Source organism: Notolabrus celidotus, chromosome 1, assembly GCF_009762535.1.
Source record: "Notolabrus celidotus isolate fNotCel1 chromosome 1, fNotCel1.pri, whole genome shotgun sequence".
Classification (NCBI taxonomy): Eukaryota; Metazoa; Chordata; class Actinopteri; order Labriformes; family Labridae; genus Notolabrus; species Notolabrus celidotus.
In genome coordinates this window covers 8069305-8095953 of record NC_048272.1, presented here as the reverse complement: position 1 = coordinate 8095953, position 26649 = coordinate 8069305, and the positions used below count along the sequence as shown (strand labels likewise).

The following is a 26649-nucleotide window of genomic DNA, read 5'->3' as shown; positions in this document are numbered from 1 at the left end:
GATGGCCCTTTACTGCGAGAAAGAAAAATAAAACAGCAGTGATGACCTCTGCAATGTCTATTATTTAGCTATTTGAATGCTGTATCATTATGATTTCTTATATACACTGATTCGTCTTTTATCCGTTATTCTACAAAATCAAAGCCTGTTTTACCTTGGCTGACACTATGTGAGCAGGGTTTTCTCAGGCTGGATTCAATGCAGACTTAAAAAAAAAAGAAGCAGAGATGTTAAGTTCTACAATGCTACCACTGAGAGTTAACGTCATCACATTTTGTTTTATAATAAAGGTGGAAAATGGACAGTATATGTATAAGACCCTAAATATGTTCTCAGCATAATGATATCTGTTGTCTACAATCATAGAATAGATTTGATACTCATAAAATGTAGCACTGTTATAAGTATGCACTGAAAAAGTTGAATAGTTCTAAAATCATCTTAGCAACAAAGAAACTTACCTTTACTGGGTGCCTCTCCTTGCTGGAGGTTCGCTGTGCCCTTTATATATAGAGAGAGTGATGGGAGTCTATCACACGTGCTGTGCTGTATTTGGTCATGTCATCTGGTATGTTGCTTGTGTGATAGGTTTTTCTTCTGGCTGTCACATTACACAGAGTGGGATGTCTTTCTTCCAGATAATTGACAGGCTCCAAAGTTGTGTGAAATTCAGTGCTGTTGTGTCTACTTTTGCTGTTGTTATTTGGAAGTAAATCGACTTTTGTTTACCGTTCTACATAGCCTTGGTAATTGTTGTCTTGCATTTTGAAGATGGCAGGAACATTTTCAAGTAAAACTACACTATTTTTAAAGTGTATTTTTAATCTCATACATGTTAACAAAGCAAGCACATTTGATGGTTGCTCTGCTTGTAGATATTATTGTGCATGAAAATAAGGTGCAGATGTGAAGTTGATTCAGTTCCTTCAAATGGAAATGTCATTGTTTACAGGCAGTCCAAAGGTGTGACTAATGTATCTGTTTAATGCTCCCTGGCTCAACAGGAGCCCCTGGTCATACTTTGGAGGTGGTTTTAAAAGTCAGTGATATATTGTTTCACAGTCCTTACAAGTCAGACATTATTAAAAATAAGAAACGGGTGCCTAAGAGCTTTAAAGAAAAGGAGGGATTGCCAAGGGATTATTTCTCAGAACAGTGCCGGCAGCTGTTCTTATTCTTTCTCCTGAGGGACCCACAAGGGACACTGAGATAGTTCCTAAATGTAGCTCCCATTGAGTGATGGATTCCAACTGCATTTCCACTCATGTTTTACAAACCACCTACCATGAGATATTTTTTATTGTCTTTTACTGTCTTGTTTTGTCCCAGATAGTCTACAGTATGTTAGGGGAAAGATGCTATCAAGGGTGGCAGGTGCACTTGTGGTCAGACAATTCTGCCAAGAGCTTGGGATAGGGCTGGCAAAATTTTTAAGTTTGGACAGACTGCCAATAGGCACTGTTTCCATCGGCAAAGGGTGTCTTCTTACGGCAGTGAATAGGAAGAAGAAATACTAAAGTGGTTACCAGCGAGATATAATGAGCCTCTGTCTTCAGTGTTACATGATATCTGCTTCGTAATCTTTTGTCTTATTAGGGCAAAACTCAAATATAGCATCAGGCTTATGGGGATGCTCAAGCCAAATGCCAAATACTCAAGTGGCTTATTGTATTTGTGTGGCCTTTGATCTCTATCTGACAGTTTCTTCATTTGTCAAGCAGCAACAACTGGACTCGAGAAAACAAACCTAGGTGAGTGTTGAGTAACATTCCAGTCTACAGACTGGCCACAAAGAGAATGGATATGCATTTACAGTAACAGTGCATCAAAATTTAACATCGTAAGTACAGATATTTGTTTGTATTTCTCAGAATTTAAGAAAATAATTGAATTGTAATTATGTTTGCTTTGTTGTTACATGATATTTGTTAAAGATTATATGGATAAGTGTTTATGTGCTTGTGTTTTAAACTTCTTGTGTAAACAAATTAATCATCAATGCACTGACTTTCTTACATTGCTTTGATTTAACCATATATTGTGGTTGGGTTGTCATTCAGACAAATTAGATGTGTGTTTTGGTTCTCAAATGTTGAATTATATTATTGAAAAAATATAAAGTAGCTCACTTTTTTAAAAGTATGTTAAACTCAATGACTGTGTTGCTGAAGCCTCGAGGTCCTCATATGCGACAATCTAAGGAATGCGATTTATTTGTAAAAGCAGCATAAAGCTTCATTAATTATACTAAAAACATACTTTATTATCCTCCTGCAGTCTTTCAAAGTATTTTAAATGAAGTTGTCCTCCCTGAAATACAGTCAAAACACTGTGTTGTAACAAGGTTTATGATATATCGGTTAAATAAGGTCTCAGTACTGTCTTTTGGCTGTTGTTTCTTATCCATCTTAGTAGATCTCCTGGGATTAGGGTGTGAGGAGGCGAGAAGTGTGTGTGGGGTATAAGGTGTGTGCGGGTGGCCGGGCTACATGGGTTGCTGTCAGTTCCTTGTGGTGCTAATGACTGTCAAAAGTCACAAGGATGTGTGTGTACTAATGTTGGTTGTGGGGTCACTGCCATCTTATAAACACCAAAGGGAGCCTCAAGTTGCGAAGGTGCAAACATGCTGCTTATGTTACCAGCTTCTCTGTCATCACCACCCTCTGGTCCTTTTCAGGACATACACATCTCGTGTAATGTCAACAGTAAGTTTTATATTCTGAAACAACTTATCAGATGGTATAAGGCTCCATTTGGAAATTAAGTTTCACAAATATTTCTATTTCACTATGTTCCCACAGAGTCACAAGGAATCTGATTCCACTGCACCTTGGACAGATGACAAGGAAACACCACAGACAGTCCATCAGAGCCTTATTAAAACATGGTATGACTCACGCACAGATCTAGATTCTAGCAAAAAACTTCTGATTAATGCTTTGAAGTGTATGCACCAACATGTCAGTATTGAAGTATATTTAGAAAAGCTGATGTCATAATTTATGACTTCTTCTATAATGTATATTATTTATTTATTTACTTATGTACGGTATGAATCCAAAAGAAATGAACCACTGCAGCCCATAGTAAACTTTCATTTAAACTCATTTAGATTAATATCATGCAGCTCTTGCCTTTCCTTTTAAGAGCTTGACTTGATGTACATTTAAAATGTATAGCCAGTTACAGAGTCATGTTACAAGACAGTTATGCGTCACTTACTATATGCATCTCATATAATGCACCCAGTATACCCTGACATTATGTTAATTGACTTAGTCACCAGTGGACTATCTGACTCAAGGGGGTAATGTGAACATAGTAATGATGTGTTTGATAATGGGGTTCCTCAGTCAATTAGCCTTGCACTTTTAAAGTTTGAGAACTCAGAAAAGACAGATTAAAATAAAGCTTTTCCTGTCCTTGTTAAGACTGATCCCATGTGTACATTGCAACAGCTGCACATAGCGATTTAATTTTTCCTCCTCTTCATCCTGGTCATGGAGAGACCAGTGGGGAAACAAACTTTCATATATGATTTAAAGGTGATATAGTTTTTTTCTAATTTCACATATCTCAGTTAAAGTTGCAGAATAACTTTTCTTACGTGCTTTTGATTTCTTCTTACAAATATGACATTTGTAAATAGATTGTGTCCCTATCAACCCTTTCATAATCACTCATTAAAGAACGATTAACCCTTGAAATGCACAGTAAACTCTTGTAACTAAATTTTAGAAAATTGCATTACATTTTAACTATTCCAGTCAAGAGAAAAAATCAGCTAACACAGAAAATAAAGTCATTAGCCTAACTGACCCTGTATCATTTCTCATCTGCAGTTCACAGGAAGTGGAACAGAAAGAAGAAAGGGACCTGAGTGAGAGCTAATACATGCCAACAGGTAGAAATGTTGTCAAGTTTGAGATATGAGTTTTAACACCCACTGGAACAGTTTCTTTATAGTTTTCTATCACGTCTTAAAAATGCATACTTTTGCTTTTTGCACAAGTAAAATGTCAACAGTGATAAAATGAAACAAATAACAACAGTCTCAATTGTAATTATTATAATAATTTACATTTCCTTTATTTGCACTGGTGTGCACAACTTACAAAATGAGCAAGATATACAATTGTTGGTGTCACAAAGTAGTATCTTGATCCCAATATAGATGACCACTTACCTGTAAGGGAACAGAAATATCAAGAGTTACAAACATGTTAATACATACATGCATTTATGAATAAACATGAGATAAAGTATTCTGCAGAATTAGAAGAAGTCAACCTCTATAGAATATGTCAGATTAAAAATAAATCAGAAACATCAATATAAATGTAATATTTTACTCTATCTACAGAGAAAATTCACTAAAGTATTTATTTTTACCAAATGGAACATTTATTTAGTTACAATTGAATTATAAACATACCATATGTATAAACATAAATATAGTTACTTAGAGTTCATTACAGACACACACGGCTGACAATGTATATTATGAAAGCTAGTAGAAGATCAAATGTCTTAGCTTCAATAGAATTAACACATTTTATGGAACTAATACTTTGAATGTCCTCCAAGAGAAAGATTATGCTATGCTGTTTCAACCGAGCTTCAGTTTTCTATATTGATTAAAAACAGTACAGCATACAGTAACAGGGTTACTTTAACAGAGCACGTGCAATAGGCATACTTACCAAAGACTTTATGAACAGGCTTCATGACTGAACGTCTCTGTGGAGGGAGACTTAAGATAAGCTGGAAATGTGGGAGGAGTTACTTGACATTTCTGATCCTCATGTTTACAAACAGTGTGTTTACATTTTAAGACATCATGCGCATCATGAAATGTCATGACGTCAAGCTTTTGACCCTCAACTTGTCACAGCACTTCTACAGATGTCCTTGATAAATCTCAGATATGTGCACCATTCAGCTAATTAGGAAATATCAACATAACAGGATCTACATTTGATCTGAAGAATATGACCTAGGCCAGTAATTCTCAAATGGGGAATGCGGGAGTACTGCAAGGGGTACGTGACAAATGTATAAATAAAAAAAATGAAAAGTTGCATCACAACAAATTTTTAAAAAATCTGTTAAAAAACAGCAAATAGGACACTATTTCCAAATTGAGCATATTCTTTTATAAAATATATTATTTGCAAAACCACTTGGACCAGGTGGTCTCCGTCTGTTGATGTCAATTGTTCAGCGAGTGATCACGTATATTTGCATGCTAATAAAGGTGTGGCCAGGAGGTAACAATGGACAGGTGGTTGAAATGCTTCTTGTTTGACAGAAATAAATCGGTGTGCTCCCTGGGCCATCAAAGGTACTAGCTGCCTCAATCTTTAATTATTTCTGAAAAATATTGCTCTACAAAAGCATAGAATTTGTCATCTTTCATTTCAATGTTATTATGACACTGTAAAACCACATTCATACATTTATTCATGTTATTTTCCCATATCCTGAATATTTTTCTCGGCCATACAAAGGGGTACTTGGCTGAAATTGTTTTTGAAAGGAGGTACACAAGCCAAAAAAGTTTGAGAACCCCTGACCTAGGCCTTACCTTTAACTTCACAAAATGCTATACTTTGGAAATTAACTGAACCTGGACATTAAAGCGGATTAACAAAACCTTGAATTCCTTAAATGCATTCATTCATTTTACAACATTACAGGCCCATGCACACATTTTCAGTTATTAATAGAGTGCTATCATTTCTCAGAACCTTCTGAGAAGTTAATCAGTTGATCTTGTTATCAAGGGACATTAAATTCTCCACACCAGATGCTCTGTTATTTAATGGGAGCACATTCATTTGTTGCAAACAAGTTGTTCGTGTTTATGTCGTTGGGTATTTTTTCACAAATAGAAATAAATATGAAAAAAACAAACTAAAGGAGAGAACAGGAATTTCACTAAATCTTAATAATACAAAAATGTTATCTCAAGATGCTTTACAAAAAGAGCAGTTCTAGAATGTACTCTTTTGTTTATATTACTTACAGAGTCCCATCATCAAGACTGGATAAGATTCAATCCCATCATACAGTGTAGGACTCAGTCTTATCTCATCTTAATCCATTGTGAGCAGAGCCTGTTGCAGAAGTTACAGTTGTAAGGAAAAACTTGCTTACATTCGAAAAAAAGTCTTCAGTCCCAAACCAGACATAACAAAATGAAAATATGTTGTATATGTTTACAAAAAATATTAGATTATTTACCACACCCCACAGGAAATGGATACAAGAAAAATATTGTCCTACCAGTGTCACCTTTGCTTTGATGAGGCACAGTCTGATGATGCTCATCATTATACTGAAAAAAAATCACACATAGTCAGTCAACACATAATATCTCAGCAAAACCCAGACCTATTGTCAGAAATGTACAGTTCACATGTAACTCAGTTACTATAAGTGAAACACTTGCAAACACTGAAAGTCCCATGATAACAACATGAAAATAACACAGGCATTCATATTTACCACATTTTAACTCACCTGCTGCTACAAACCATTTCAAAATGTTTCTCCATCAATTGAAAAGAAGGAAAGAGGACTGTCTCCAACAGTCCCTTTACCCTGTCTCTTTCTGACTATTTAAATTTCCGTCTCACTGGAGAGTAAATGAATACAAGCACACACAGCACACGCAAACAAAATTTGCAATGTGTTGCAAACACTTGTACTAAAATGTCTGATTTATTACCCACTAGAGGATATTAGCTGCTTTGGAATTCAAAAATGTCTTGGTCACACGGAAAAACAGACAGCGTTGTAATAACTAACAATCAAAGAAAAGTTATTGATTTGTTTTTATTAAATCAAGTATTTTTTATGACTTTTCATGAATTTATGCATTTGATGCAATACATTCATATAATTTAACCAATTCACAAAATAGAGCATCTTGTGAAAGTAAACAACAAATAATTATTCACTGTTGGCTATGTTTTTATATTGTTATGTTTGTTATATTGTAATTATTTGTGGCCAATCATGTCCCCTAGGTCTAATCATTCTTTTGCACATCACTCTTTAAGGAGACATTTCACCGTTAACAGCACTTTGGTATAGTGTTGTTTACCGGGTTACCCTACCTTATCTGCTCTACTTTGTAGACTTACAGAGGTCAACCACACACTTACAGCACTCTGCATACAACACATTACAAACCATTCCACACAACTAGAATTATAAGGCAACAGCTTTATGAAAATAAAAAAAGGAAAAAAAAAAATATATATATATATTTCATAAACCTTTAATGTGTTTAATCTTTTTGAGTTAACTCCAGCCTTGCAGGAACATGATCTCTGCCCAAAAAAAGTGGTCACTGATATTTGCAAGGCTCATTAGCTCATCTGATCATTATAAACCATCATCTGTCACTACTGGCAAACATTGCACTGCTCTCACTTTACTTATATTTAAGAAAGACTAATTACTTTTTCATTTTCTATATTTATATTTACTTTATGTATCATAACCCAGACAGCTGCTTTTAACAAATCTGATTATCACATTATCCAAACACTTAATGGACAATATGTCATACAAAATCACAGCTTTATGCTTAATTAATGCAAAACAAATATAGTTTGAGGGAAATGTAAAGCCAAATGAATTACAGTTTTTATTAGTATTGTAACTAAATTGTGTTAATAAATGTAGCTTGCACTTTCAAAAGACAGCTAAAGACCCAGCTCTTTAGGAAGCACTATGCACTTAGCTAGACTGTTCTCCACTGTTGTCCCCAGTGGCAGATCATGTCTTCCAGCTACGATTGACTCGCACTATCCTGCTCTACTCTGGGAATCGGTGTTCAGCTCTTGAGGGACCCAGCACTTGGTACTTTGGTCATTATTGTGGTGATGTTAATTGTTGATGATGATAATGGAAGGTCTTAAATTGGTTGGTTGCTTCATTGTAGAAAAAAAAAAAAAGAGAAAAAAAAATTCCTTACTTATTTTTGTGCACTGCCTTTACACTGCTTGGCAGTACCTGCACCCAAATTGACTTGAAGCACTTTGTTACTCTTACTGATCTTGTTTCCTCTTGTCTAGATCTTTGCTTGTGTTGTTCTTGTTCTCGTATGTATGTCGCTTTGGATAAAAGCGTCTGCTAAATGACATTGTAACATTGTAACATTGTATTGCAAGATGTTAACACTGAACATATAAGTAAAATCATCCTGGGCAGGTCTTCCTTTCTTATTTCTCTTCTGACAGAATAGGAAAACTTGTACAACTTAAGCCAACTTACTACTGCTTAACACAGAAGAGCCAGCAATCACTTGAAACTGACAAAAATCTTGATATTTCTGGAACCCTAACCATAGCGCTTAAGTTGCCTAAAGCTGTCTACATACCAGACCAGGGCATGAACCCTGTACTCCCTGTGACCGTGACTTCACTATGCAAGTCTGTTTATCCAAACCAGCCAACCCCTTGCAACTCCAGCTCAGCACATAAACGTTGTGTTTAAATGAACCCCAAGAACTGCTGTGAACTTAATCCAGGCAGCGATTATGTTGTCAGCACAATGTAATTAGGAAAACAGTTAAGCAATATAACTTCTAGGAGACAGAGTTGAGCATTTGTAGCATCAGAGCAAGCAAAGCCAGTGCCATGCACCAGTCGAACACAGCAAACTACAAAGGAAGAGAATCAACAACAAGTTTCTACAGATCTGTACTTACCAAAAAAACACAACCTTACTTACTTGACCTTGATGAGTTTATGACCCAGCCACATTACCGATACCATGAATAAGGAGACTCAGAGCCTGGAATTTTTTCCCGAGGTACCCAGTAACAGGACGCTGAAATATATCTGAATTGTAATTAACATAACCCTTCATTGCATTTGTCAGCAATTGCAAAAAAAAAAAGAGCTTGCATACTTATGAGCTAGAGTCTATATTTGCTTTAAATCCAAATAAGACTATTTGGAAAGACCAGACATATTGAATATCATCTCTTGTCATACTGCAATTACACCACAAGAGAATACTTTCACAGTGTCTTGGGTGTCAAATTTCTTTGGAGGGAAAGCACTACAGGATAATAGATGATTATGGGATCCTAATTTAGCTACGGCACACATGGCCCACTTCTCTAGAGATGTCTACAACAATGTCACTGCCAAAGACTTTTGAATAGAGCAACAGTCGTAAATGAGTATACACTAGTTGAAAACGAACGTATCCTGTTAGAAAATAAAAATTCTGTCCCACATTCATCTTCGCTTTTAGTGGTAGCGTCACTCCTAATTTTAATACATAAATAAGCAACCCATAGTAACTGAGAAATACAGAGTACATCAGTTGTTCCTTGTCGTCAAACCTTTGCATACAAAGTATCAGATATTAAAGTGATGACATGCACAGTCATAACCAGTTAGTTAGATCTGCACTTTTGACCAGGTGTTTCATAAGATGTTTTTATTTCACAGGATAGGATGACAGCAGTTAAGATGATAAGTTTCATAGACCATCTGACATCATTCTTTAGAGACAAGCTCAGTGGCCTTAACAGGATCTGTGCTTCATGGTGTCCAGAGATTTCAGTATAAAAGAAGCACTCCCAGGCTTGTCAGAAGTTTTGGACTGAAAGGCTGCCTTCAGAGGTGAGTCGTCTCTTTGCATACTGTGCAGTACTTTAGCAATTAAGTTTTTCTACATTTCTCCTGTAGGATAACCAAAAGTTGCTGATTTAAGTGTTGTGAAGCTTGCAAGTCCTACTACTTTTTTCTGATTTGACTTTGACTTTTTTGTAGTATCCACAGAACAACTGCAGCAGGGCCAACAAAAAGGTAAATGAATTTCATGCAACTAGTAACTAAAAAAATGCCCCTATTATTAAATTGGAATTAAATTGTTTAAGTACATCTAATTTAAAATAAAAAAATGATTAAAATAAAAATGAATTATTTAAATTATGCCAGATTTGTTTTGTTTTTACAGAGGGAGCCATGGGGGATGCGGAATTAGAGTGTTTTGGCAAAGCTGCCTTATACCTTCGGAAATCTGAGAAGGAGAGAATAGAGGCTCAAAACACTCCCTTTGATGCAAAAACTGCATACTTTGTGACGGAGCCCAAAGAGATGTATTTGAAGGGGAAACTAGTGAAGAAGGAAGGTGACAAAGCCACAGTTGAAATTCAAGGTGGAAAGGTTTGTGGACATCTATTGTCACAAATAATATACTAGACTGGATATACAGTAGGCGAAGGAATCAACTCCATTAACTTTATGAAACTGTGCTGCACAGTCTTAGAACTCTTTCTTGAATGTTTTGGTTTTCAGACCCTCACTGTAAAAGAAGATGAGATCTTCCCCATGAACCCTCCAAAGTTTGACAAAATTGAGGACATGGCCATGATGACCCACCTCAGCGAGCCCTCTGTGCTGTATAACCTCAAAGAGCGTTATGCAGCATGGATGATCTATGTAAGGCTGATCAATCATCAATGTACAAAGTTTTTGTAGCGTAAGAAATGCAAGTCTGAAGATGACATTACATTTCTATATCCCCTCCTCATAACAGACCTACTCCGGGCTGTTCTGCGTTACTGTGAACCCCTACAAGTGGCTCCCAGTGTATGATGCAATTGTTGTGGCAGGGTACAGAGGGAAAAAGAGGATTGAGGCCCCCCCCCACATCTTCTCCATCTCTGATAACGCCTATCAGTTCATGCTCCAAGGTATCAGTTTATAAGATCCAACATGCTCAGAATGCTTTGAATGGACACTTTATAAGGAGCCAGCCCCTCAAATATTTTGATCTATTTTTTGCTAAACATGCATTTCAGTATTACTAAGTGACTGGTTTAAATTACATAAACGGAATGTGATTATATTACTGCAATAACGCATTGTGTGTGTGATTAACTTCTCTCAACAGATCGTGAGAACCAATCAATCCTGATTACGTAAGTTAAGGCTGCAGAGAGCTAATTTAGATTGATATAAGTCAGAATGATACATTCTGTGTTGTTAAATGTCTAAGTCACACCAACAGGAGAGTCAAATGTTTATCTGTATTTTAGCGGAGAATCTGGTGCAGGAAAGACTGTCAACACCAAACGTGTCATCCAGTACTTTGCGACAATCGCAGTGGCTGGTGGAAAGAAAGCAGAGCAGGCTGTTGGAAAAATACAGGTAGAGTGAGGTAGATGTCATGTATTGTACATATCTGTGATATCAGAAGAAAAGCTTAATTCTCACAAATGTCATGTGACATTATCTCCAGGGATCGCTGGAAGACCAAATCATTGCAGCTAATCCCCTGCTGGAGGCTTATGGTAATGCCAAAACTGTGAGGAATGACAACTCATCCCGCTTTGTAAGTATTTGTTCTTTAGATTACTTTTTACCAGTGTCAGAGGCAACAAGTTTTAATTCTTATCTACATTCTTTTGCAGGGTAAATTCATCAGAATCCATTTTGGAACAACTGGAAAACTGGCCTCAGCAGACATTGAAACATGTAAGGCAATATATGATCGTCTGTCTTTGTGCCCTTGTCTCAGTGAACAGATTGGATCAGTCTTTAACTTTGTAATTGACAGATCTGCTAGAGAAGTCTCGAGTGACATTCCAGCTGTCTGCTGAGAGGAGCTACCACATCTTCTATCAGCTCATGACAGGACACAAACCAGAGCTGATAGGTGAGCACTGATCAAGATTATTTTTTTTAGAACTAATACGTGCTTCCGCACCCCACAGCACCGAAACAGCCCTCATCAAAGTCACCAACGACCTCCTGCTCGCCTCAGACTCTGGCTCCCTCTCAATTCTCCTTCTCCTCGACCTCAGCTCAGCCTTTGACACCATCGACCACTCCATCCTGCTCCACCGCTTACAGCATTACACTGGCATAACTGGTTCAGCCCTCTCCTGGCTCTCATCCTACCTCACAGACAGACAGCAATTCATCTCCATTAACAACTGCTCATCCCACTCCATTTCAGTAACCCATGGTGTCCCTCAAGGCTCGGTGCTTGGTCCCCTCCTTTTCATTCTGTACATCCTACCCTTTGGTCACATCATTCGCCATCATGGACTCCAATTTCACTGTTACGCCGACGACACCCAACTCTACCTTTCCACCAAAACAATCAGCGCTGCCACTGTTTCCACCCTCACCACCTGCCTATCTGCAATAAAATCATGGATGACCACCAATTTTCTAAAACTCAATAGTAACAAATCTGAAATCATCATCATCGGCCCCAAATCCCTCCTCCCCTCTGCCCAGGACTTCAAGCTCTCCATAGACGGTCACACAGTCACCCCCTCCCCTCAGATCAAAAACCTTGGCGTCATCTTCGATCAGACTCTCTCCTTCCAACCCCACATCCGTCACATCACCAAAACTGCCTTCTTTCACCTCCGCAACATCGCCCGCCTCCGTCCCACTCTCTCCAAATCCGCTGCTGAAACCCTAATTCATGCTTTTATATCCTCGCGACTCGACTACTGTAATAGCCTCCTGTATGGTATTCCCTCCTCCCATCTACAAAAACTACAATACATACAGAACTCTGCTGCCCGGCTACTCACCCACTCCCGCTCCAGAGACCACATCACCCCTGTCCTTCAACAGCTCCACTGGCTCCCCGTAAAACAGCGCATCTATTTCAAGATCCTGCTCACCACGTACAAATCCCTCAATAACCTGGCCACCCCATACCTCACTGACCTTCTCCAGTACTACCACCCCTCCCGCCGCCTCCGATCCTCTGACTCCAACCTCCTCACTCTCATTACTAAATCCAAGCACCGTACCTTGGGGGACCGGGCCTTTGCTATAGCCGCCCCCGACCTCTGGAACTCTCTCCCCCCACACATCTGTGCTTCTGACTCACTTCATTCATTTAAAAAACAGTTAAAAACTTACCTTTTAAAACAGGCATTCCCCACACATTAATTATTCCACCTCTTCCCTTGTCGTCTGCTTGTCTTATATGTCTTTATTTATTTATTGTCTCTCTTGTAAAGCTTCTTTGAGTTATTGAAAAGCGCTATATAAAACTTAGGTATTATTAAATACAACTGACATTTTCCAGATGCTCTCCTCATCACCAAAAACCCATACGACTATACAATGATCAGCCAAGGAGAAATCAGTGTCAAGAGTATCAATGACGTTGAGGAATTCATTGCAACTGATGTGAGTATACAAGCTGCAAAATCCAATAAATGAAACTTATACTGTCATACTGTAAGGTCCTTCAGATCTCAGTATATCGTTTTTAAGCAATGAATAAAATAAAATAAACCAATAAGTCTTTGCATACACTGAAAGACAAAAATATTTCCGATAGAGAAGGTAACAATACATTTATTTTTTATATTTCATTCTGAAGACTGCCATTGACATCCTGGGCTTCACTGCAGAGGAGAAGATGGGCATTTACAAGCTGACTGGAGCTGTGATGCATCACGGAAACATGAAGTTCAAGCAGAAGCAGCGTGAAGAGCAGGCTGAACCTGATGGCACTGAGGGTAACTGCTGAGTAAAATTTCTGCATATCATATCATTGCATCATTTATTTTAGCATCCAAAACATTTTTTTTCATGCACCTGTTAATCGAGGTCATCTACAACATATTTGTTTTTTCAACAATGCTTTCTGCATTTGAGAATTATTGCATTGCAAGAGTTCTCCTCCTTTAGCCAGAAGATTTGTCTGGGCAGAAAAATATCTGGGCTAACCTGCTGCCACAGTACTGTTCATCTTATAAGTAGCATAGGATGATTGGATAAATGTTTGTAGTTTCCATAATCATTCAAATTACATTTTGTAACTTGTTAGCATACTTAAGTAAGGATTTTGGTGTCTGTCTTTAACAGTTGCTGATAAAATCGCCTACCTCATGGGCCTGAACTCTGCTGATATGCTCAAGGCTTTATGTTACCCAAGAGTCAAGGTTGGCAATGAAATGGTGGTGAAAGGTCAAACTGTGCCACAGGTAATCTACATATCAATACTGGTATATCAACATAAATGTATAAATTAATGAAACAATTTCATGTAACCAGAAGTCTTTCTGTCTGTAGGTGAATAATGCAGTGATGGCTCTCAGCAAGTCTGTCTATGAGAAAATGTTCTTGTGGATGGTGGTCAGAATCAACGAGATGCTGGACACGAAGCAGCCCAGAAACTTTTTCATCGGGGTCTTAGATATTGCAGGGTTTGAAATCTTTGATGTAAGTAAACAATATGTTGCACTTGTTAACTTTTTCAAGGTGAATAAAACACAAATGGAAGCGTCAAACTATCTCATTTTCCATCTATAGTACAACAGCTTGGAGCAGCTGTGCATCAACTTCACCAATGAAAAACTGCAACAGTTTTTCAACCACCACATGTTTGTGCTGGAACAAGAGGAGTACAAGAAAGAGGGAATTGAATGGGAGTTCATTGACTTTGGTATGGATTTGGCTGCCTGCATTGAGCTGATTGAGAAGGTGAGCGACATGTTTGATATTCTCAAACCCAGAGAACCTGTCTGTTGACTTCAAAGCTGTTGTTTTAAATAATCATTTCATCCTGACAGCCAATGGGCATCTTCTCCATCCTTGAAGAGGAGTGCATGTTCCCCAAGGCATCAGACGTCACCTTCAAGAACAAACTGTATGACCAGCATCTCGGTAAAAGTGCCCCCTTCCAGAAACCCAAACCTGCCAAAGGCAAGGCTGAGGCCCACTTTGCCCTGGTGCACTATGCTGGCACTGTTGATTACAATGTCACTGGCTGGCTTGATAAGAACAAGGACCCTCTGAACGACTCAGTTGTTCAGCTCTACCAGAAGTCTTCAATGAAGTTGTTGGCTAACCTTTACTTTACACATGCTGCAGCAGATGGTAAGTACATGTTTTATTTCATATTGAAGTCACTAGACTACATGTAATTAGGATGCAAAAATTCAGTTTGACATAATGGTTAAGTTGTAAGTGAGTTTTTTTCAGGAATGAGCAGGAGAATCTGATGTGATTTATATATAAAGGAAGCACCAAGTTATGTCATAATTATTGATTTGTACTCCAAAATGCTTATTGAGGATGCAAAATAAAAATGAAAAATGCACATTTGTTTCACAGATGGTAAAGGTAAGAAGGGTGGCAAAAAGAAGGGTGGATCCTTCCAGACGGTATCAGCTCTCTTCCGGGTAATTTTTTTTATGAATAGACTTTATGGTATCTTTTCCATAAATCTTGATATTAATGACAGTTGATTTGTTTTCCTCAAGAGGAATTCATTTAGTTTTATCTGTGACAGATATCTGCTTTTCAAAACTGAAACTAAAGTGGGAAGTTCATTACGTCTCACAATTTCTGTTTTATAATGTTGAGCTTTATGATTTAAAAGTTATCAAGCATGTGCATTGATGAAGACAAATTAATGAAAAAATTTGAGGTAAAACAAAAATAATGAATGTTAAGTCCCTCAACAGGAAAACTTGGGCAAGCTGATGACCAACTTAAGGAGCACCCACCCACACTTTGTGCGCTGTCTGATTCCCAATGAATCAAAAACACCAGGTAAGTTCCAAACATTATGACTCTGACTGACAGAAGTCACATATTCTTATCAAACAGTCCGATGAAAAAGGCTTTGATGTATATGATCACATCATGAAGACACATAAATCACTTACATTAGGTTAATGTTTCTAATTCAGTCTGCTTCAAATTCACTGTTTTCTAACTTGTACAAGAAAGTCCTGTTGGTCACATAATTTGTGTTTTTTCACTGTCTAAGGTCTCATGGAGAACTTCCTGGTCATCCACCAGCTGAGGTGTAACGGTGTACTGGAAGGAATCAGGATCTGTAGGAAAGGTTTCCCAAGCAGAATCCAGTACGGCGACTTCAAGCAGAGGTACAAGAGCTATTTCTGTACCTGTTAGTGTGCATGTGTTTATCCTGTTTTGTTCATGATCTTTTTTAGGGGTGAGTGATCCAACAGTGATATCGTATCATGATATATTTTTTTAGTTACATTTTTTGGTCTTTTTAGACCTGTATTAGAGAGGAGATGATAGTGGATAGAGCTAGAAACAGGAAGAGATTGTCTGTCTCAGGTCGGTATCGAACCCGGGCCGTCCGCTTAACCATTAGGCTAAATCCATGCCCATCATATCATGATTTTAATGACAGAATCATACTATTGGTTGTTTAACCATTCTTTTTCACTTGTATTTCCAAGATTGTTTTGCACGTTATGCTTATCAAGCTAGCATACCAGTCGAATCACTGAGGCAGCACTTAGTATGTAACTATTTATTTAAATAATTAATGCCTGGTACTTTCTGAATGAATTCAACTTTTTATTAAAGTAAAGTGACATCATTCACATGCTAATCTCTTCATGTTATCGAAAAGGTAGAGGATAGTGTAACTCTAACTGAAAAGAGAAAAATTAATTATCAAACTTCTACATAACCATACAGTAAAGAACCTGTTCAGGCTAATTCTGCTAGTATAACCACCGATCTCTAAGATCACTGTTTTATTCTGCATACACCATGTCTCGCTAAAATAAGCATGTAAACACAATCTTTACTACATTTAAATTTGTCTCAAAGTAGGCATTTCAGTGTTTTTTTTAAACAGTGAGACTATGTCTTTGAGTTTACCATCTTTGCAGAACACTGCATGTGTATAATCTGACACAGGGAAAGACAGGCAGACACGCATATCACACCACAATGAGAACCTACAGTAAAACTTATATCACGTTGTATTACCACAATCAGAATAATGATGCAGTAGGTTCAGTCAATGTGGTGGGCGTGCAGTTTGTTCTGGCTCTGTCTGTGCATTTTTAAACTCCAACATTATGCATCTGTGTATGAGCATAACATTACAACAGATTACAACAAAGAATTTCCCCCAACGGGGGACAAATAAAGTATATCTTATCTTAACAGAACGTGCCGATGCTATGACCTCTCTTGGTTTGCAGATCGTGAACAAGTTCTAATCCTTCACAATCTTTATCACATGATTGCACACCCCTAATTCGGTCAAATGTATCCCTTTTAGATACAAAGTATTGAATGCTAGTGTCATACCTGAGGGACAGTTCATTGACAACAAGAAGGCCTCTGAGAAACTGTTGGGATCCATAGACGTGGACAGGACTCAGTACAAATTTGGCTTTACCAAGGTAAATACACAGATGTAGTGCATCATAATATAATACCACAGTGTACATGGGAAAAGAAATGGATACAGTTAAATTACTTTTTTTCTGTCATCAGGTGTTCTTCAAGGCTGGACTGCTGGGCACGCTTGAGGAGATGAGAGATGAGAAGCTGTGTGAACTGGTCGTGATGACTCAGGCTCTCTTTAGAGCTTACCTAATGAGACGGGAATTTGTCAAAATGATGCAAAGGAGGTGAGCATTGTATTTGTTCATTCATTCTTTTTGTACCTTTATTGGGAGAGATGAGACAGTGGAAAACTGGAAAGAGAGAGTTTTTTGGGGGGCATTTGCAACTTTATTGGATAGGACAGCTGAAGAGAGACAGGAAATGTGTGGAGGAGAGAGTTGGGGAAGACACACAGCAACTGGTCAAGGGCGGGTGTAGAACCATCGACTGCCGCAACGAGGACCACGGCCTCTGGGGCGCGCTTTAACTGCTATGCTGATAGAATCCAACCTGGGCTGACCACATCAAGGTCTATAGCCTGTGTACATTTTTCGCAAAATTTAACTCCTTAGCCAAAACCAGCGCCTCAGTAGACTTGTTCTTTGTTGAACATAAAATGAAAAGAATTGAAAAAGAGTTTTGAGAACATTCATTTTAAGACTCTCTGTTTCTGGCCAGAGCTTGTGTAGAGGGATATGTTGGGTTACATAAGAAGATATTTACTTCAGGGCCAGTATTTAATTCAATTTAGTACTGTAGGCTATTTTATATTCTCAGTGATGGTATAATAAATCTGACATGCTTGTGAGAGCCAGGGAATCATCAGAGTCCACTGGTGACAGAATTTTTATTTTCTTTATTCCAAGGCAAGTCAGGCTCACTTTTCATGGCCAAGCAATGCACATTTTCGATTGTAAACCTTTTCCAACTGTGGCTCTTGATCAGATAAAACCCATGGTCTCTCCCCTTTTGTTAAGGAGATAGCGGAGGAGAGATAGCTATCATGGCTGGTCAGATGTATGAGTCTTAAATGTTATTGCCAATAGATTTGACATCTTTTTTGGACAACAGAAATAAATCACTTTCTCTTTTTCTGTCTTGTTTCTCCAGAGAGGCCATTTACTCCATCCAGTACAACATCCGCTCATTCATGAACGTCAAAACATGGCCATGGATGAAGCTTTACTTTAAGATTAAGCCTCTGCTGAAGAGTGCAGAGACTGAAAAAGAGATGGTTCAGATGAAAGAGGACTTTGAAAAGACTAAAGAGGAGCTAGCAAAAGCTCTGGCTAAGAAGAAAGAACTGGAGGAGAAGATGGTTACTCTCGTTCAGGAAAAAAATGACTTGCAGTTGCAAATTCAATCTGTACGTAAGAAGCATAGAAGAGTTACTTTTCTAGCGATTCTGATGTTTACAGTTGAGTTACAATTAGTGAAATGTAATGTTCTATCAAATTTAGGAAGGTGACACTCTCAGTGATGCAGAGGAGAGATGTGAGGGGCTCATCAAAGCCAAAATCCAGCTTGAGGCCAAAGCCAAAGAGGCATCCGAAAGACTGGAGGACGAGGAGGAAATAAATGCTGAGCTGACGGCAAAGAAGAGGAAGCTGGAGGACGAGTGCTCTGAGTTGAAGAGAGATATTGATGACTTGGAGCTCACCCTGGCAAAAGTGGAAAAGGAGAAACATGCCACTGAGAACAAGGTTCATGTTGTCTCTTCATGTTGCATTCTTAAACTTCTCTTATTATAAAAAAGCGTTGATCACATTTTAAGTAATTGTCTTGATCCAAATGTTCAGGTTAAAAACCTGGTGGAAGAGATGACAGTTCAGGATGAGACCATTGCCAAGCTGACCAAAGAGAGAAAAGCCCTCCAAGAGTCCCATCAACAGATCCTGGATGACCTGCAGGCAGAGGAAGACAAAGTCAACACTCTGACAAAGGCTAAAGTCAAGCTGGAGCAACAAGTGGATGATGTAAGCTGCTGCTTTATTTCAACTGAGTGCACATACGTTTTTCTTTTTCTTTTTTAACTTTATGTTAATTTACTAGATTGAAGGCTCCCTGGAGCAAGAGAGAAAACTCCGTATGGATCTTGAGCGATCAAAAAGAAAGCTTGAGGGAGATCTGAAACTGGCCCTGGAATCCATCATGGATCTGGAGAACGACAAGCAGCAGTCTGAGGAGAAAATAAAGAAGTATGTAGTAGTACAAAACTGATATTATGACCACAAAATTCCAAAATGCCAGTGTAAATCTAACATTTGTCACCATTTTTGTTAACAAAGGAGGGACTTTGAGATAAGCCAGCTTCTCAGCAGGATTGAGGATGAACAGGCAGTTGATGTTCAACTTCAAAAGAAGATCAAGGAACTGCAGGTAATTTTTAGTTGAATATGCTTCAGTCAGATATGTTTGCAGTTATCTTTCTCTCTGAAGTGACTTCTGGATGAACAGATGAAATTGAATCCAGGGTTACACAAATATAACTAACATCATTGTAATCAGGCCTTCTGAAAGTTATTTTTAAAATTTAAAGTGAAAAAGAGAATTATTCTTTACAACATCAGAATAGTAAAATCTAAGATGAGGCAATTTGTCCTTAATTTTGATCACAGGCTCGTATTGAGGAGCTGGAGGAGGAGATTGAGGCTGAGCGTGCTGCTCGGGCCAAGGTTGAGAAGCAGAGGTCTGATCTCTCCAGGGAACTTGAGGAGATCAGCGAGAGGCTGGAAGAAGCTGGTGGAGCAACATCTGTTCAGATTGAGATGAACAAGAAGCGTGAGGCAGAGTTTCAGAAGCTGCGTCGTGACCTCGAAGAGTCCACCCTGCAGCATGAGTCCACTGCTGCCGCCCTCCGCAAGAAGCAGGCTGACAGCGTGGCAGAGCTGGGAGAACAGATCGACAACCTCCAGAGAGTCAAACAGAAGCTGGAGAAAGAGAAGAGTGAATACAAGATGGAGATTGATGACCTCAGCAGCAATATGGAGTCTGTTGCCAAATCAAAAGTAAAATATACATTTGTTTTGTCTTTGCTTTAAAACAATAACTGCTATAATTGATGTTTTATCTTGTAAGAAAGAATTAGCTCCAAATTAAAAACATGTTATTTATCTACAGGCTAACATGGAGAAAATGTGCCGTTCTCTTGAGGATCAACTAAGTGAACTTAAGACCAAGAATGAAGAGCGCGTACGTCAGTTAAATGACATTAACATTCAGAGGTCAAGACTGATGACTGAAAATGGTGAGTGTAACATCTGCGATGAGTATGCTAAAAAAAATCTTAACAATATACATATCATTGCAAGTTAGTACGTGTGCTTAGCCATGGCTGCTGATCAATTCTTCTGTATTCCTAATCAGGGGAATTTAGTCGTCAGTTGGAGGAAAAGGAGTCTCTGGTCTCTCAGCTGACAAGAGGAAAACAGGGTTTTATTCACCAGATTGAAGAGCTCAAAAGGCAGCTTGAGGAAGAAGTTAAGGTACTGCAGAATTATTTTTTTATCTAGTGATCAATGCTGTTATTTATTCCTTAACAGTAAAACCATGCTTTTCCCCATTAAATAATTGCCACAATAATTTCATTGTTAGGCCAAGAGCGCCCTGGCTCATGCTGTTCAGTCAGCTCGTCATGACTGCGATCTGCTCAGAGAGCAGTATGAAGAGGAGCAGGAGGCCAAGTCTGAGCTGCAGCGTTCAATGTCCAAGGCTAACAGCGAGGTGGCTCAGTGGAGAACCAAATATGAAACTGATGCCATTCAGCGCACTGAGGAGCTGGAGGAGTCAAAGTAATTAATATTTTATTTGTAGATGTGAGGGGTTCTTTAAAGCATCTGAACAATGTATTCTCAGTTTTTACTGAAAGAACACATTCTTTAAAACATTTAAAAACCTGTTCACTTTATGTTTCATCAGGAAAAAGCTGGCCCAGCGTCTTCAGGATGCAGAGGAATCCATCGAGGCTGTGAATGCAAAATGTGCCTCTCTGGAAAAGACTAAACAGAGACTGCAGGGTGAGGTGGAAGACATGATGATTGATGTGGAGAGAGCTAATGCTCTAGCTGCTACCCTTGACAAGAAGCAAAGGAACTTTGACAAGGTTTGATATTTTTTTCACAGTGGACTGCTTCAGCTGGATTACAGGAAGTTACAGAAAAAACTAATTTGATTTCAACATATTCAGGTTCTCGCTGAATGGAAGCAGAAGTATGAGGAGAGCCAGGCAGAGCTTGAGGGATCTCAGAAGGAGGCTCGTGCTTTAAGCACAGAGATGTTTAAGATTAAAAACTCCTATGAAGAATCTCTTGACCACCTGGAAAACCTGAAGAGGGAGAACAAGAACCTGCAACGTGAGAAAACAAATCTTGCATGGAATTAAATAAATGTATTATGAAATGAAACTAAAAGCAAGTTGAACATTAATGCATGTTAAATATTTAGCAACTAGAAGCTCCTGAACTTACCTTAAAAATATAGTCAAATATTGAATGGAACTGTATGAAAACAGTTTAAATTTAATGTGTTAATTACATTTTGTTGATTTTCTAAACAGAGGAAGTTTCTGATCTGACTGAACAAATTGCTGAAACGGGAAAAACTATTCATGAGCTGGAGAAGGCAAAGAAGATAGCAGAAAACGAGAAAGCAGAAATTCAGACTGCTTTGGAAGAAGCAGAGGTATTTAAGGACTTGCTTGAAAAAAATCTAACAAACACTCCCCAGGAGTTTTAAGTTCACAATCTTCATACCTGAACCTTCTGTATACGTCTTTTGACCATACACTTGATTTTGCAGGCCACACTGGAGCATGAAGAATCAAAGATGATCCGTCTCCAGTTGGAGCTCACCCAGGTGAAAAATGAGGTGGACAGAAAGATTGCAGAGAAAGATGAGGAGATTGAGCAAATCAAGAGGAACAGTCAGAGAGTGATTGACACCATGCAAAGCACTTTGGATGCAGAGATCAGGAGCAGAAATGAAGCCCTGAGGATCAAGAAGAAGATGGAGGGAGACCTCAATGAGATGGAGATTCAACTGAGCCACGCCAACAGGCAGGCAGCTGAGGCCCAGAAACAGCTGAGGAACGTGCAGGCACAGCTGAAGGTATCACGGCTTATCAAACAAAGCAGCCAGCAAAGCTGACTTTATTCATCCTGCACTGAAGATGTTTCTTCTTTCTCATTTAGGATACCCAACTGCACCTTGATGATGCCATTAGAGGTCAGGCTGACCTGAAGGAGCAGGTCGCCATGGTGGAGCGCAGAAATAATCTGATGCAGGCTGAGATCGAGGAGCTGAGAGTTGCTCTGGAGCAGACCGACAGAAGCCGCAAAATAGCTGAGCAGGAGCTGGTGGATGCCAGTGAGCGTGTGGGGCTGCTACACTCTCAGGTATAACCACTATTTTGCCATATGTCCCTGTCATATGAGACAGTTTAGTAATTTAGTAAATTAGAAACTGTTTCAACACCTTTTTTTCTTCAGAACACCAGCCTCATCAACACCAAGAAGAAGTTGGAAACTGACCTGATTCAGATCCAAGGTGAAGTGGAAGATGCTGTGCAGGAAGCAAGAAACGCTGAAGACAAGGCCAAGAAGGCAATCACTGATGTGAGCTCTATTTTTGTTATATTGTATACGCTACTCACAGCTTCATCAGAACACAGCTGCCTTCAGTCAATGACTGGAGCTCATAGTTACTTATTTTAGACACATGGCACTTTAGAGCAGCTAGTGGTGGATTTGACTTAAATACATTGCACAGCTGAATCAATGGTGCAGTAAGATGCACATACCTACCCTAGTATTGAAAAAGAATCCCAGATAAAAATCAAAAATAGATTAAGATGTTTAACCAATGTTTGATACTGCAAACTAAACAAAGCTATGCATACTGTTTATTCTGCCAATGGTAAATGCAGAGGGGTTATATGACAGTAGAAGCAGATATCTTGCAGCTCCAAGCTGACAAGCTGTAGTCCTGTCATGTAAGTTCCTGCTTTGATTGACTGACTTTGATCGATAAGCTTAACAGAAAAAGGGATCATATGAAATGACTAAAATGATAATATCTATGTGGCACAAAAGAAATTATGACAATCATTTTATAGGCATTACAATTCAGGGTTACTTTTAGAGCACTTTGGCTTGATATTTATACATTTGACTGCTAAATGAAGTCTTATATTTTTCCTAACCATTCCACTTGTAAAGTACTGCAGGGATTAAATCTATATGTTGTACATCTCAGAAATGTCAAATTCTTTCATTGAAGTTGGTTTTAAAGAATTGCAAGATAATCTTCAACAATCAAGACTGAGTAAATAAAACCACTTTCATGACTTGGCTCAGCTCTGTGTTATGACATGAAATGCCTCAGGCAACCTCTGTACCGTCATGCAGCCATCGGTTGGTAGCTGCCTTTTCTGAAACATACTAAGTTTTAAAAGACTCAAGAGCAGCACTTTATAGGTTTTCTAACAACTGCTCTTTGTTTAGGCTGCCATGATGGCTGAAGAGCTGAAGAAGGAACAGGACACCAGCGCTCATTTGGAGAGGATGAAAAAGAACATGGAGTTGACTGTCAAGGACCTACAGCACCGCCTTGATGAAGCTGAGAGTCTGGCCATGAAGGGAGGCAAGAAGCAGATCCAGAAACTGGAGGCTAGGGTAACTTTCCTCAAGAAAACATTTCTAATAATGTCATATATTTTGTGTATGATATTTATCTTTAAACTATGTACAGTTTTGCAAAAATTTAATCTACAATTCTTTTTTTGTTTTATCAAGGTCCGAGAGCTTCAGACTGAGTTTGATGCTGAGCAGAGACGTGGAGCTGAAGCTGTGAAAGGTGTTCGCAGATATGAACGCAAAGTGAAGGAGCTTACCTACCAGGTACAGAGAACCTGAACATCTTACACTTAACATCTTTCAATGTAATCCAACAGTCAAACTATTGCCTTATATTGCACAATACTTGCAGTTCTTCCATAATTTATGCTGTTAAAACAAACTGTATGTAGAATATATTCCAGGCCCCTAGAGGGCATGAATCACCCTCATATGCCTGAGGCTCCAGCAGAGCTTGACATGCTGAAGTAATATTGAAGAGACAGCAGCTCGGAATAGACATTCTAGTGTACAGATGCATCCATAAATACTAACAGCCATGTGCTTTTATTAGTATGACTGCATGTGTGAGATTTATAGAGATGTTTCACAGGTTTTCACTATGAAAATCTGCAGAGAAGGGGAACTCCCATGTGCACTCAGTGCTCACATGCAAGTTCATTGTCAAAGAAAGACGTGTTTTTGCAGCACTAACTGAAGAGTTACCTTAACATAAAAATATGTAAATGTGCCTGCTGTACTGCATTGTTTCACGTCTTATGTACTCATACTTGTGGTCTTACTTGCTCTTGTCAGTGTTTTAAAAGCTGCTTCACTGTGCTTCACGCTTATGTACGGATGCGCTGTGTGCTACCGCGTGGATTTTGGAGATTCTTAAAACACAATGGAGTTTGCTAGAGCGTGGGTCTCAAACAGACTTTACTGTATACCGCCTCTAGACCGAGGAGGACAGGAAGAACATTGCCCGTCTTCAGGATCTGGTGGACAAGCTGCAGCTGAAAGTGAAATCCTACAAGAGGCAGTCTGAGGAGGCTGTGAGTGGGAAATATTCAACACATGGGGCGCAAATATGCATCACACCAGTGACACCTTTTTTAGCAGCAGAAGACTGGCAGCACAACTAAGCATGATTTATTGACTGACATTTTTAATCTTATACAATTGATTAGATTTTGCAAAATATCTAACTGTGAATTTGAACATGTTCTTCTCAGGAGGAGCAGGCCAACACTCATCTGTGCAGGTACAGGAAGGTGACGCACGAGATGGAAGAAGCTCAGGAGCGTGCTGACATCGCTGAGTGTCAGGTCAACAAGCTGAGAGTCAAGAGCCGTGAAATCATCAGGGTATACTCATTTTGATTTATTTTTGATCCAATTTTCAAAAAAAAAAGTTTGCCAGGAATGTCAGAACATACTGTAATTGATGTCTTTCTTTTCCGTTTTAATTTATAGGTGAAAGAAACTACTGAGTGAGCATCAGTCCTGTCTAGACACAGTGCAAGAAATCATATAATATGATGTTTTTGTTGGATGTGTCACTAGTGATTACAAATAAATCAGCAAGCAATTGAATACCAGTCCTTCCTTCTTTATCAACCGATATATGAGGTTGATTGTACAGATGTCACATGCAGCAGAGAAACAGAGAAGCAAAAATAAATGATATCATTTTAAAGAAGTGTAGTACACAGAGAATTAACTATTTTCGACAAGTGAAACAGTGACTTAACTGGAGGAATGTATCTTTTGAACTAGGATATTTACATTATTCTTTATAAAAACAAACTAAAACTGTTCTTCAATAATCAACCAGTTACACTGAGAGATTGCTTTCCCCTAGCCACTCCAAAAAGAAAACCATAAATCTAATCAATAATAGTAGCACATGAAATAATCTGATAAATAATCTGATTAGTTATTAATATTTTGTCTAAATTTCTGAACTGTGACTTCATCATCTCTAATATCCTGATATCCAACTGTCCCTTGTTACCACGTGTAAGTCCTTTAGGTTACAATAACTGCAAATCTACACCTTGTGGTGGTAATGTAACTGACAGTCGGGTGACCTTACAGTTCTTTTATGTACCGCAACATATGTCTCACCCTGTCAAGTTGTGGTCCTGTGATGAAAATAGACCTAATCACGGACCATCACTCTCAGTGATACCTTAGCTTAACACAAAAGCATACAATGACTACAGATTGGTTTGCTTTGGTAACTGTTTCGTAGGTTTAAAACATAATTATTTATCTTTTAAAATATGAAGAAATGCAGCATTGTGTTATTTAATGTATAGCCAGTAATGAAGTTACAACTTTGACCCAATTCTGACTAAAACCAAATATACTTGTTGTGCAGCATATACAGAGACCTCACAGGCGATTTTTTCTAGTTCTAGCAAATTTGAGTCAATAAAAGAAAAAGTGTTCATTGACAAAATGCATCAACCAACTTGAGCATATTGATTATAAGTCTGAATATAGATTACAATTTGAATATACCATATTTCAAACGTTGCTTTTGTTCAAACTTAAATTCAATTCATTGTGACTTTCATTCATATACTTGAACTGCCTTTACTTGAGCTTCTATTTACAGTACAATCCTTTCCTAAATGTGCTGTTTCCTACATTTGAGTAAATATTCTGTCACTGAGATACAGTAGGATGGAATAAACCAAGATAAATCAGGGAGATCAAAGACAAATGCTTTCAGATAGGGATGGGCGACATGACAATGATACTCTGAGAAGAGTGTGAGGTCAGTTACAGAGTGCAACCACTGTATTTGTCCGGATATGTTTCCTGAATGAGGATGTCACA

The 26649-nt window shown here is 38.5% G+C and overlaps 1 protein-coding gene across 1 annotated transcript; it reads left to right on the top strand.

Moving 5' to 3' along the window:
- Window positions 1-9998: 9998 nt before the first annotated feature.
- On the top strand, window positions 9999-25395 carry LOC117818421 (myosin heavy chain, fast skeletal muscle-like). Its single transcript, XM_034691285.1, has 39 exons — window positions 9999-10199; window positions 10332-10475; window positions 10573-10729; window positions 10930-10957; window positions 11075-11171; window positions 11278-11370; window positions 11450-11513; window positions 11596-11694; window positions 13096-13199; window positions 13396-13534; window positions 13884-14002; window positions 14091-14240; window positions 14331-14501; window positions 14591-14897; window positions 15135-15202; window positions 15488-15575; window positions 15796-15913; window positions 17080-17203; window positions 17298-17434; window positions 18300-18555; window positions 18650-18892; window positions 18989-19165; window positions 19242-19387; window positions 19478-19568; window positions 19808-20197; window positions 20310-20436; window positions 20556-20674; window positions 20784-20980; window positions 21108-21291; window positions 21376-21541; window positions 21745-21869; window positions 21987-22295; window positions 22379-22582; window positions 22676-22801; window positions 23690-23860; window positions 23981-24085; window positions 24760-24855; window positions 25036-25167; window positions 25276-25395. The coding sequence occupies exons 1-39, from the start codon at window positions 9999-10001 to the stop codon at window positions 25294-25296; spliced, it is 5793 nt and encodes a 1930-aa protein (XP_034547176.1). The 3' UTR covers window positions 25297-25395.
- Window positions 25396-26649: the final 1254 nt, after the last annotated feature.

Bases quoted from the DNA above. Each gene is read 5' to 3' on its own strand.
- LOC117818421 (XM_034691285.1), top strand. From the start codon at position 9,999: ATGGGGGATGCGGAATTAGAGTGTTTTGGCAAAGCTGCCTTATACCTT. The intron at 11,172-11,277 runs GTTGGAAAAATA...CATTATCTCCAG, and splicing joins GAAAGAAAGCAGAGCAGGCT to GGATCGCTGGAAGACCAAAT. The intron at 18,893-18,988 runs GTTCATGTTGTC...CCAAATGTTCAG, and splicing joins AACATGCCACTGAGAACAAG to GTTAAAAACCTGGTGGAAGA.